The following is a 13124-nucleotide window of genomic DNA, read 5'->3' as shown; positions in this document are numbered from 1 at the left end:
ATATCCTATCTATAAGTGTGCGCTTGAATATATGTATGGGTAAATACATGTATCTCTGTGTACGCACTTATATGCACACACATATGTGTTATTTAGCATGCCTAAAAACTATTTAATTTGGGGAAATACTTCTCTGGTACTTCCAAACATAAGTTTGCACATTTTCTTTATGTAAAGTCTCAACTTCTGGTCCTTCCTGAGGTGGGATTTCTGCTGCCTTAACCAGGCATTGCAAAGCATGAATGCACTTGCAGTTTCATTGACTTACAGACTCGGCTGCTAACAGTATTTGTATGTTGGGTATTATTAACCATTTCCTGTGCCCCATAATTCTATGCAGCTATGCAAATAATAATTGGGATAATATTGTTTTACGTTTCTCGCTTTCCCTTGGAAATCTAGCAAAACTGATCTAAAGTTGGGAACTTGGGAGTTGGGGGCAGGGGGTAATGGTTGTGAGAGGAGTAAGTTTGTATACAACTTACACAAAGTCTTGAGAGAATGAGCTGAAGTTTTTCACGTTAACAAATACTTTTTAAGAATCGTTCTCAACTGGCATAGATATTCAAATGCTCCATTGACCTCGCTGCAGCTTTTCAAGGGGAATTAAAGAATTCTACCTTAGCTCTATTAATCATGTTTGAGGGACATCAGAGTGAGCAAGTTAGACTGGAACTATAGTCTCCCTTCAAAGAGTGGTGCTTAATTTTATTTCAGGTGTCAGCTTAATGGGTGCCCCTGTAAAACTGATTAAAATGGAGGCTGTTTGATTAAATTCCAGTACTTAGAGAAAATTTAAACCGGGCATTAGAGATGATTGGAGGAAAAAGCTATGTTTAATATTAGCAATTAGAAATCTTCAAGTCACTAACCCCCTCCATTGAACAGCCTCTTCTAGATGCATGGATGAAAGTAGAAAACACGTCTGTAGAAAGCATTCAAAAACAACGTCAAAATTCATGCGCATTTAAGTAAATATTCCCTATTTATAGTTAAATTAAGAATCCATGAATACGAATATCTTAGGGATGATTCTGAAACATTCCAAAATTCTGGTATTCTAACCAAAAGGATGAAGTGAGTGTTTATAATTCAGTTTAGTGGGAAACCTTATTCCCCAGTCATCCAGCCAATCATTTTCCATGCCTTATGCCCTAATTTTATATTTCCTTAGATTTTGTATAAAATGAGTGCTAAGGCACTTACATGTCCCTTAAATTCAAACTGAATTGCATTAGTCAATATAGTAATTGGTCACATGCATGCATCGCATATGAACAATTCCTGACATTTCCAAAAAGCAAAAATCTAATCGAGTGGATTCCCTACAAAAGGAGATATATTTCTTGGATACCTGTTTTTGGAATGTCAGTCTTTCACTATCCCCAAGGGAAAAAAAAAGAGAACTGTAATATTTCTGTAAGGAGAAAAGATCATAGCTTTTAATATCCTTAATTACATGTCTAACATATCCATGCCAATTTCTTTTATCTTCCTCTCCTCTTCCATTCCTTCTACTTTTTCTTCTTTTCCTTCTTCTCTAGTATTAGTGACTTAATCTCAGGATAGGGAAAAACCATGCTGTCATTAATGTATTATTGCAAAATTCAACATCACACGCATAAAACATAGTATATGGGGTTGATCTGAAAGCAGGTATGTTGCAATATAGGACACAGCCATTTAGTGTGGGGGCATTAGGTTTTATATCATAAAAACCATGTTTTTCATTCCCAGTAGGCTCTTGGAAGACAGTAATATATGCAATGGGACCTATAAGAAAAGACAGCTCTTTCGGTTGGTATGGTTTACTTTTTTCAAACTGTGTTTTCATATTATGTGGTAGAATCAATGTTAAATATAAGTATATTAGTGTAAAATCTCTGTTCATGAAATAAATATGTTTGGTTGTATCTTTGTTATCTAGCTTGTTACAGAGCTAGTGCTGAATCCATATTGGATAATGTGGGATATGGGACCAGGAAATTATTGGTGTGTATATTGTCCTTTAGGGCTCTTGCTCTGATTTTCTGTTTTGGGTGGAAGTTTGGTTGTTGTTTTTTTTTCCTTTTTACCCCACAAGAGCTCACTTTGGCAGCACACTGATTTAACATGCCCAAGTCAACTTTGGTGAATTGCACCAAGTTATATTTTCTCTGGTAGTTTGCAATGATCTAGACATACCAGTATGGGAAACCAAACCAATGATAACTCCATTTGAGTAGTTGATTTTTAGGTACTACACTCCATCATAATATTTCTAGCAATACTTTTTCCCAGCACAGCTTTTATTTCTAAAGGAAGGCACAGGATTGCTTCCAATTAGAAGGAGTTACTTAAATCAAGATCTGTGTGAGATAAGGGGACTGATATATATGTATTTATTACATATTAATTTATACATTTTAAGTTCTTTATAGGCTAGACGTTCCATGAAAGCTGAGGGACTGTAACCGTATTATCACTACTCTATTAAATAGATCTCTAGCATTCATTTTAGGGCAAAGGATACACAGTTCTATCAATGTACTCACTGTGTGTTATATATATATATAATATGTTACTGATTTTATGAATCTTAGGATTCATGTCTGTTGTAGGAAAAGGAAAACTTACTTGTTCACAAACAAATGAAACCTCTTGCCCACTTAGAAGGAAAAAAAAGACCAAGAACAGTAAATGGGCTGTGTGCTCAGAAAATATCTTTTTGCAGTAAATGTGAATTTAGGACCTCATCATTAGAAAAATTAGATTAATTTTTTTAAAAAATTTCCTTCACTTTTCCAGGTTGAACTACATACTCAAATGCCTTCCTTGTGTTGACAGACAATTTACTTTCACACTTATAGATTTAAAAAAAATTGATAACATTGCATTGCTCCTTTTAAAAACCCAGAGAGGAATGAGAATTTACCAGTACTCCTATACTCACACCATGATATGGTTTGTTTAGGCCCATATAAATGAAATGTGAGTTCTTGCCCCCTATGGGCCGGTTGGTTTTACATAGCCCCAGATCTGGTCCCCACCCAGAGCTACCATGTACTCAGATCAGCCATCCCAAATAGGAGTGCCATCACCCACCAAATCGCGAAGCACAGAAGCTCAGGATGATGACTTAACAAAAATGTATCCACACAATAGCAAAGCAACTCAAAGTATACATACCTAACTTGGTCAAAAAAATATCATGTTCGGTTATGAAGGAAAATAAATGTCATTAGTTATATTAATCGGCACTGAAACAGAACTTAGAGTATATGCTTTATGACCACTTTAGGATCAAATTCTTGTTACATACACAAGGGTATCAACCCTCTTGATGACCAGACATCTCATTTCCATGGTCTTCCTGATTTCCAGTAGGAAGGGACAAAGACTGGGCTTAGGAGGGACAGGAAGACAATTGTGGGTATGTTTTTTTATGAGGTCTATGATTCTATACCCAAATAGATGTGGAATTCAATTCTGGACCTCACCTTGCCAGTGCTAAGGTGAATAATCCATAAATAGACCTGTATAAATTCAATGTCATAAATTAAATTAGATGTATTATTATGAATCTCATTAATGCTAATTCTAAAGCAGCAACTTAAATTCCCTTTGTTGGGAATTTGACAGATCCTGACTTGGGATGCTGATTTGAGCTGGTGGAAAGTAGAGGTAGACAAGTTAAGGAAATCTTGGGTTGCCTCATTGGCCAAAGAGTTACCCAGTACCCGAGTGAAGCCTGCAAAACTCCAGCACGCTTGTTTGCACCCAGGAATAGTAGATGCAAGCCTCAGCCACACTGCATTTCCTTCCTTGGAGGTGCGCTCTGCGTGGGGGAGGGACACCGAAGTAGAGTTAATGATTATCACCTGCATAGGGAGAGCTTCCTGCTGGTGCATCCTCTATGCTGAGGCTAAGGACCACCCCGAATCTTTTCCTATACCAAATATTCTAAATTAGCAACATGTGGGATTATTGTCACAGCCCTGGAGCATTTACCGTTCTTAAATAATGATTTCACCAGGCATGGTCAAAGGCAGGTCAAATTAATCAGAATTAAATGCAAAAAGAATAAACTTGATTTTAGAACTTGAAAGGAAAACAGTCAGGAATGGAGCACCACACCCTTAAAAAGGCTATTTTTCCCCTCCCCCCTCCCTCCTCTAGCTTTCTAGAATTTCAAAGGAGTTTTAAGAACTCAAGCCACCTGGCCATTGGGTGTGTGATACTTTCTACTCTCAACCTGGTCTTTTTTCAAATCATTTTTCTTTTTTTTTTTTTTTTTTTTTATATATATTTTTTTATTTATTTCTAGGAGAGAGAGAGAGAGAGACCGCATGAGCAGGGGAGGGTCAGAGAGAGAGGGAGACACAGACTCTGAAATAGGCTCCGGGCTCCGAGCTGGCAGTCAGCACAGAGCCTGATGCGGGGCCCGAACCCACGAATTGCAAGATCATGAGCTAAGCAAAAGTCGGACGCTTAACGACTAAGCCACCCAGGTGCCCCTCAAATCATTTTTCTAAAAGCAGCAATCCCTGAGGTACTAACAGAATCTAAGAAAACATTGATGGCGGACAGGAGGGTGCTGAGTGCTTTTGTGTGTGTGTTCTGCCCTCCCCTCACTTATGCAAAGTTCCAATCACAGAGAAGCCAATTCATTTTTACTTGGATCTATTTACCTTCTTCAGTTCCTATAAAATGAAAGAAAAGTTTTAGTAAGGAAGGTTGAAACGACACCTAAAATTTTCTGTGTACCTTTGTACAATTGGGTTAGCAAGTGTTTCAATTAGATATGCTCACTTCTAACCTGTCTGCGGTCTATTGTTGTGTTTAGGAGACTTATTCACAGAGCTAGGGACCACGTCTGTGAGACTGGGATCAAGACTTGGCCATATCACATTGCTTAGGGATAATGAAATTAGGGATTGTATCCATTGCCCATGATTTATGCTTCCTTTACTTACTTATAATCCATGAGAATCTTAGAGTATTGTAATGTATTATTTCTAACTGCAGGAAAGGCTTTGAAAACACTAAGTTACCCTTTAAGCAGATTGGAAACCAATGAAAATGCAAATTTCATCAACTTTCTCTATAAAGCACGTGTAATTTTGTGTCTTCAAGATCTTCTGGGGATTTCAAAATTCACCTCTGGGTATTGGATCTCTTCCCATATTTTCAGTTTTCAATTTGAATTTGAACCAACGTGTTCTTTCACCTATGAAGTTTTTCTGTTCTTTCCATTGATCCCCTGGAAAGTTTCGTGTCAGTGTAGTGTTTACACTGGTGGTGTTATGATCACAAGTTTTTCCATGTGAAAAGGATTCAAAGACTCTTTCCTCTGCCCATGAAGGGCAAACTCACCGGGCAAAATTCACACCCTTGGTGAATGGAGCCATTTCTGTGATTTCTGTGCTGTTGGTCAAAGCCTTAATGAGTTCATATTGACATTTCATAAAGCTAGAAAATAATGTTTTCACTAGCTCTGGGTGCATTTTCCCATGGCCCAGTTATTTCATGCGAAAGGGACACCCAAAACTTGCCTTCCGTGGGAGTTGCTTTCAGAATCATTCAAGACCGTAATTGCTCCCAGACACTGATTCATTGGTGACTTGAGGCAGGAGAGTGTCTCCTCCTCTCCTCTCCACAAGAGAAGTTAACGACTACGTTTTATACCATGTTTTTTTCTAGTTGTTTCTCCTTCGCCGGCAGAGGGATGGTGTGACGTTTCTAGGGTTGGTTTTTCTGTTTGTAAACATGCATATTATGTGTGATATGTTATCTGTGTGCCCATCGACGAGGTATTTGTGGCACTGTTTGTGAGCTGATAGGGTTCATGGGAAGGGTGGTAGGAAGGGTCTAGTGTAGACCGCCCTTCCGAGAAAGTTCCCTCCCTATGTCCATCTGGCTCATGGAAGGTAACACTGTCCCTGTGCATCTTTCTGATGGCTCTGCTCCAGAGGCAACAGAGACGGCTCGGGGAGAACATCCGGGAGTCGACAGAGCAGCTCTGAGAATGAGCTCAAGTGGTCGGACCACCAGAGGGCCTGGAGCAGCACAGACTCGGATAGTTCCAACCGCAATCTCAAGCCCGCCATGACCAAGACGGCAAGTTTTGGGGGCGTCACGGTGCTGACCAGGGGCGACAGCACGTCCAGTACCAGGAGCACCGGGAAGCTGTCCAAAGCAGGTAGTTAGTACTGAATGGGTTTATGTCCTGCGGTATTATCTAGATTCTACCCCACTCATGCAGCCGTCATTCCCTCTGGCTTCCAGTTCCTTCATGGTGATGGTATTAATTGCTGGGATATCTGGGAAGTCGGAAGGTACAATTGAAATACTAGTACCGTCTCTTGCGAGTTGTGTGCCAAGGTCAAGTCACTAACCTCTCTAATCTTTGATTTCCTTATCTGTTGTCAACCTAAAATTGTCAGGAAGCAATAATTGAGCAAGAGCGTTTATTTGGGATCAATGACTTGCAGTCTGGGTACATAGATATGGGTAGCAATCCAAATAGTGTTGTACTTGGGAGCACAAGTCAGGGGTTTTAAAAGCGAAAAGGGAATGCTTGTGTCCGTTGTTGACAAAGAATTTTTTATTGGTGTTGGCGTCAGAACCCTGATCTTGACTGAACAGAATTGGTTTCAAGGGCTATCACTGAGCAGTCTCTTACTGTAGTCAGTTGCAAGCATTTGGGCTGAGTCCTTGGCGTATTTGCAGTTTGGTCCAGTTCAAAAGTCCGTGGTCCTACAGGTGAGGATGTATATAACACCCATCTCCTTAATGGCCTCCAGGCTCAATTTTCAAACCTCTTGACATAAGTGACCCCATGTCATTTCACCTTTCACACTATGAAATCTAAGTTATGAGAGAATATTCCTTTAACCCCCCTCGGCAAACTATTGTACGTTTAACTTCAATTATTTATATACAAATGGTTCCCAAGGCACCTGTATATGAAGACTAGTAAGCTATTTTTTTAGATTTGATGCTACGATCAGTTTCTTAAAACCACATTGTAAGGTAGTTAGAATATGGATAATTTTGGTTCCTGCTCTGGAATGCTGTTAGCGTGCTGGTGGGCGAGTTAGGTGACCTGTTTGTGTCTCAGTTTCTTCATCCGAGATGTGGGAATCATTGTAGTATCTTGCAATAGCAAGTTTATAGCAAAGACTGAAAGAGTTAATATATACATAGCAATTAGAGTAACAGCTGGCAAGTTCTGTGCCCTCAACAAACACCAGTTCATGTTTATTTTCATTATTGCCACTTAATGCTCCCATTCCTGCAAATATGGAAAGTGAGACTCAGAGAGGCTTGGAGTTCAAGTAGTAAGGTGCAGACATCTCTCTCTCTCTCTCTCTCTTTTTTCCTGTTTGTTTTCTTCTAAGTGAATAGTGATCCTTTTGAGGTAGGTAGTTCAAGTGGCATGGATAGACTTTGGGAGGTGGGCAGTAATGAGAGCCATTACCTGGAAACAACTTTAAAGTGACAGGAACATTAATCCCATGGGGCTCATAGGAGTCCAAAAAATACCCGTCATGGTCTGCCATTCCCAGCTCCTCTGTCTCCCAAGAATCCCTCACCACTGTTTTCAAATTATTTCCAAATGTTCTCAATCAAAGTATCTCTTAGAATCCCAGGGAGCTGACAGACATCCATTTAGTAGCTCTCCATGAACTTCAGTGTGTGCTTTCAGTATGTAATATTCCCGTTTGGGTATGGTTTTGCCTCAGAAGGTTTGGAGCCAGGGCAGGGGTGGAGAGCTGTGATTCAGTGACGTGCCCTGGATGTCAGGATGTACTGGGGGTGCATTCACAGATGTGGGGTGGCAGGGAAGGGGGTGGGGTGGTGAACGGCCAACACCAACCGGAGATTAGACATCGTTGTCCTGTGAGTACTTTCCTAACTGAGCTCCACACTCACGCTAGGGGGCGCTCCTTGTGAAATCTAGGCTCATTATGCTAATGGCTTAACATAATTATGTTGTTGAAAATGCTCCTAAGAAATTATCTCGTGTTTTCCTACACAGGCAGAAAATTAATAGCATTTAGTGACAGCCACTACCTTATATGTATATATATCTCGTGCTCCCTGGAAAGATTCAGGTGGGCTCCCACTGCCTTCTGTCTTCTGTCGTATCACCAATTGGTGAATTCTTGATTTCTCACTCTAATTAATTGCTCTTATATCCCACTATTGCAGCAACTGAAGTCAAGAAAGCCCACTGCGGTGCACTTGAGCTCTTGCACACTAAGAAAGGTTAAATAGTTTAAATCTCCTTAAAATGCAGAAACCAAGGACCTTAAACGGTGCACTTAAAAATTCCAGCACACCAAAAGAGCTCTTAAGATTTTTAAATTAATCGTCCTTCTCCGTGCACCAACCCCCCAATCACTTCCAAAGAAAAGCTCTTTGGAAACATTTAAAACACTTCGAGAATGCTAAAATGCCATGTTCTTTGAAGAATGATTAGAAATTGTAAGTGCTTCAGACATTTTTTCCCCCCTTTTAATCTAAGTGTCTCCTTTTGAAAGCTTGTCAAGGTGCGGGAACGGAAGGCAAAAAGAAAAAAAATTAAAGGCGATCAAGATAGAATGTCAAAACAAACTTCCAGTTTCCCAAGATGGTTTTATGAAGCAAAGCTGTCAGTTTTGCTGTCACAGATCTTCAGAATGGCACAAGTTTCCCATTTTCTTGCCTCATTATTCACAGTGGAATGGCAAACTTTTTTTTGACCTTTCAGAAACCAAGCCTGGAGTTATGACATTTAACTTACTCTTCTCGTCCTCCAATTACATAGGTTCGAGCTTTAAATAGATCATAATGAGACTTTCTCCAGGTGGAAACATGTTTTCCTACATTTTGGAAAGACCTTATTGCTGAAGTCTGAACGCATAAAAAAGCACATGCTCTGTGAAGTCCTGGGCTGTCTTTCCCTTAATGTGTCCCCGACCCTGAGCCTACCAGAGGTCTAGCACTTAGCTCCAGAGGTAGATGATGTCATCGAGTCATTGCATCCTCCTTGTGGAGGGGATGGGATGATGCTCATATCCTAACCTCAGCTGCTTCTTGGTCGCTGCGATGTGGTTGGGAAATGAGTGTGATGTCGATCTCTTTCCACCCTGGCCAAGTGACAGACACTTTCTTACCGTCTTCCTCTCTTGATCTCCAGAGCAGGGGTCCTCTACTTCAGCTGCACTGGAATCACCTGGAGGATTTGTGAAGGCGCAGATTATGTGTTTTCAGACCATGCTTTGAGAACACCTGCTCTGGAGAAATAAGATGGCCTCGTGTTTTGTTTTAGTAATTTTACGTGGCGTGCCATTTTGTTTTCTGGATGCCAGGGTTCCAGAGTGTTTTCAGAGCCAATGTAAGACACCTCCTCTTTCTACCCCTTTTTCTTTTGTATGTTTATTTTCATTATGATCCTAATGCATCCATGATGCTCTCTTTCTCCTTGTAGTCTCAGAAGCTTTAGGTCATTCTACCGAATCCTAACCCCTGAATCTGGAGATATTTTCTTGAACTGTTAATTTAGGGAAAAATACTTATGGCTCAGGGTCCTTATAAGAGAAGAATTGCATCAGATGAGATAAACAGGCAAGGAATGTTCTAGTCATAACTATTTCTATAGGGGTCAAGACTACCGTAATAGGGGAGAAAGACTGAAATTAACCCTGCACCAACAGATAGCAGGGGAGGTGTTTTTTAAAGTTTACTTATTTATTTTGAGAGAGAGCATGAGCAGAGGAGGGGCAGAGAGAGTGGGAGAGAATCTTAAACAGGTCTCTCGCTGTTAGCGCAGAGCCCGACCTGGGGCTTGATCCCACATACCATGAGATAATGACCTGAGCTAAAATTGAGTCAGATGCTTAACTGAGCCACCCCATTTTTGTTTTCCTTTAAGAAGACTTCATGCCCAGCACTGAGCCCAACACAGGGCTTTAACTCACTATTTTGAGCTCAAGACCTGAACTAAGATCAAGAGTCAGATGCCTAACCAAGTGAGCCACCCAGGCTCCCCTGCTGGGGGTTTTAAGTGCTGGAGGAAGCCAGGAGACAAACAAGCACCAGGGTTGGTGAACTTGACTAAGCTATCTTGGCTAATTGGTGCTTATCAAAGTCAGTCTTCTTCCTACCCTCCCACAGTAACTGACAGACAATGGCACCACTTCTCTTGATTATTACATTTCAAAGGGATGGCTCCCAAGTCCTCAAGAAAGACGTGCTCAGTTGTAAAAGTGGTAGGAGGCTCACGGGAGAGTTACACCTGAAAGGGGCAGACACACTGTAGTAAAGGAGGCGTAGAGGGACTAGCCGCTGGAAGAAACCAGTCTACGGTTTGGCCAAGCTACGGGGAACTTTAAGACCATCATCCTCACAGCCACTCGCCATTTCTCCTGGCAGCTTAGATTTTCCAAAAGAGGAGACTGAGGGCTAAAGAAGTAGTCAGTTCATGAGGAAAAGATAGCTCGTCTGTGGCAGAAAAGAACTGAAACTCAGGACGCTTCCAGGGAAGCAAGTGCTCCCTTATGTCAAGGGAGTCTGCCCGTACCCTTCCCCTCTGCCCAGCTGGCTTTCCATTTTGTTTTGCCTCCTGATCTTTCATACAGTCTCCCCCACCCCATTTTCCTCTTTTCCTTTCTCTCTGTCTTTTTAAAGTTTATGTATTTATTTCGAGAGAGAGGGAGAGAGAACACAAGTGGGAGCAGGGCACAGAGAGAGAGAATCCCAGGCAGGCTCCATGCTGTCAGCGTGGAGCTGTCAGCTCGAACCCACGAGCTATGAGATCATGACTGGAGCTGAAACCAAGAGTTGGATGCTTAACCAACTGAGCCACCCAGGTGCCCCTCCTGTCTCCCTCTTGAGCCTTCACCAGAGTCCCTCATGAGTCCCCTTGATGTCTTGTCACGTTACCTTCTGCAGCTGCCCCGTGGGGTCCGGCTCCAACTTCTGAGCATCTCATTATGGGCTGTGCTGACTTTCTGTGCAGTGTCTCCTAGAACTTGGCACAGTACTTGGCACAGGCCTGGTTAGGGCCCTGGCCCCTCCTGCATGGGGCGACCCCGGGCATGGGGCATGGTCCACAGGACCACACTGCCAGGATTTGAACCCAGACACTGCCACACAAGCAGTATGCTTAGGAAATTGACTTAACATCTCTGAAGATCCATGCTCGTATTCAAAATGAGGCCACTGTGAAAATGAGATTGGATAATTCACACAGAGCAATGAGCACAGTGCTTGTCACATAGATCCACTGGCTAAATATGTGCAGTTATTGTTTCAGTCCCTGAGCAAAGGAGACTGGACACACTTCAACTCTCAGCACGCCAAGGAGTAAAGTTCTCAAATATCAGTTTCATTTTTTAACAAACCTTCAAACGCTTCTAATCCCGTGCCTTTTACCACCACAGCTAGCATGCATTCTGGATCAACAACTTCTGGAATGCTGGCTACGTGTAGAACATACATAGATGTTTATGAGCTCCTCAAAACTGGATGCCAGGCAATGGAAAGGCCAGTTACGAACTGTGGCTGCATGGTGGTTGCTGAGCCCCGCCTTCCCCCCCAAGGAGGAATTGCGGTCTCCATCTTTGCAAGTGTTGAAAGTTAAAGCCAAATGGCTTTCCTTTCTGGCCTTCTAACCTGTGGAATCAGATTTCTCACATTGTCTGTGCATCGTCTTCTCAGTGTTTCTGATGCAGGCACTGCTTTTCTCCAGCTGGTTGAAGGACATGGCATTGCACACTACTGTTTCTAGGTGTTCTCACATACTAGGTGCTCAATAAACACCACTGTCTTCCTTCTCGACAGCTCTGTCTTTCTTCTCTAAACTCCCTCTGATGGCCCCTCTCCTCTGCAATGACATGCCATAGTCCTAGCACTTGTTTTTAAAGATCTCCAGTTTAATTCAAGGGCACATTTTAGCACCTTGAAAACCATGTTAGCTCTTCCCTAATATATTCCCTTTATTGACACAGAAGAATGCACATTAATGATATCCATCGATAATTGTGGGCTAATAATTTCAAATTTTTCTTGTACAATGTTCTCGCAGCCTATGATATCATCCAAATCATCTGTTAGGATTCACTGATATAGAAATGTTGCTTGGTGCATTTTCTCTCTGATGCTCTGCTTAACATTCAGTGCCCAGAACAGCCATGGTCAAGGGTGCTGGGGCTGCTTGGCTCTGGTCATGGTGAAGGGCAGGTAGTGCCTAATGGATGTGGGATACAGCAGGTGTTCCTTTGTCCACAGTGCAGGGAGAGGGAGATAGTTGGGTTAGATTCCACCTTGGAATCCGGTTACCTGCATGTTTGCAAATTACACAGTCCACAAACGTCCCCATGATTTCACTCTTTTGTGTCCTCTGAAGGACATGCAGCTTTATGGATATGTTGGAGAACCAGTATCTTTGAGCCATGCCCAGGATCAGCACAGTCGGACTCCTTCGTAGACTGCAGTCTCTTTAACATCCACCTGGCGCTTTGTTCTCCCAACTCCAGTAGGACATCCCTGTGGCCTTAATTATTCAGGGTGTTGGGTGTCACCAGGCACAGAATCGCCAGCTTCAGGGTGCCATTTACCAATGTACCACCCTAAGGGCATGGGAGAAGCTGAACGAGAGTGCTCATTCTTCAATTCTCTTTTCCTAAGCAATGGACACATCTGCAATATATATTTAGTAAATATCTCAATAAAATGTGAGCCCCAAATGTTGGCGGGACATCTCTGTCGCTCTGGGCCTGTGGCAGTCACCTTGCGTCCTTTTAAGGATGGATTATGTAAACTAAGCGTCTAGAGCCTGAATTCTCTGTGCTGGATGCTTTCCTGATCTGTTTCTCTGTGGCAGGCTCCGAGTCTAACAGCAGCACAGGCTCCTCGGGGTCGCTGCCCCGCACCCACGCACCTCTGCAGAGCACGCCGCTTGCCCCAGGTGTGTCGGCCGGCTCTCCTGGCTGTGTGGCCTACCCCGAGAATGGAGCAGGGGGCCAGGCCGCCCCCAGCACCAGCTACATCCTCCTTCCACTCGAGGCTGTGACAGGCATCCCACCGGGAAGTATCCTGCTCAATCCGCATACAGGTCAGTTCCTTACCTCTGCTGTGACTGGGACGCTAGATCA

General features: G+C 42.5%; 1 protein-coding gene across 14 annotated transcripts in view; it reads left to right on the top strand.

Annotated features, from left to right (window-relative positions):
• The window catches only part of ARPP21 (cAMP regulated phosphoprotein 21), a 156411-nt gene that overhangs the window by 76362 nt on the left and 66925 nt on the right, over window positions 1-13124 (top strand). For 10 of the 14 annotated variants that reach the window (XM_039221924.1, XM_039221929.1, XM_039221930.1 and 7 more), the window contains exons 12-14: window positions 1738-1797; window positions 5952-6184; window positions 12854-13084. In XM_039221924.1, the coding sequence (XP_039077855.1) occupies window positions 1738-1797; window positions 5952-6184; window positions 12854-13084 (524 nt within the window). The remainder of the gene's footprint in view (window positions 1-1737; window positions 1798-5951; window positions 6185-12853; window positions 13085-13124) is intronic. The other 4 variants (XM_039221932.1, XM_039221937.1, XM_039221934.1 and 1 more) reach the window with 3 other exon arrangements.

Source organism: Hyaena hyaena, unplaced genomic scaffold (assembly GCF_003009895.1).
Source record: "Hyaena hyaena isolate Hyena2069 unplaced genomic scaffold, ASM300989v1 scaffold_1033, whole genome shotgun sequence".
Classification (NCBI taxonomy): Eukaryota; Metazoa; Chordata; class Mammalia; order Carnivora; family Hyaenidae; genus Hyaena; species Hyaena hyaena.
The sequence above is the reverse complement of the archived record's forward strand: the minus strand, read 5'-3'. Positions and strand labels throughout refer to the sequence as shown.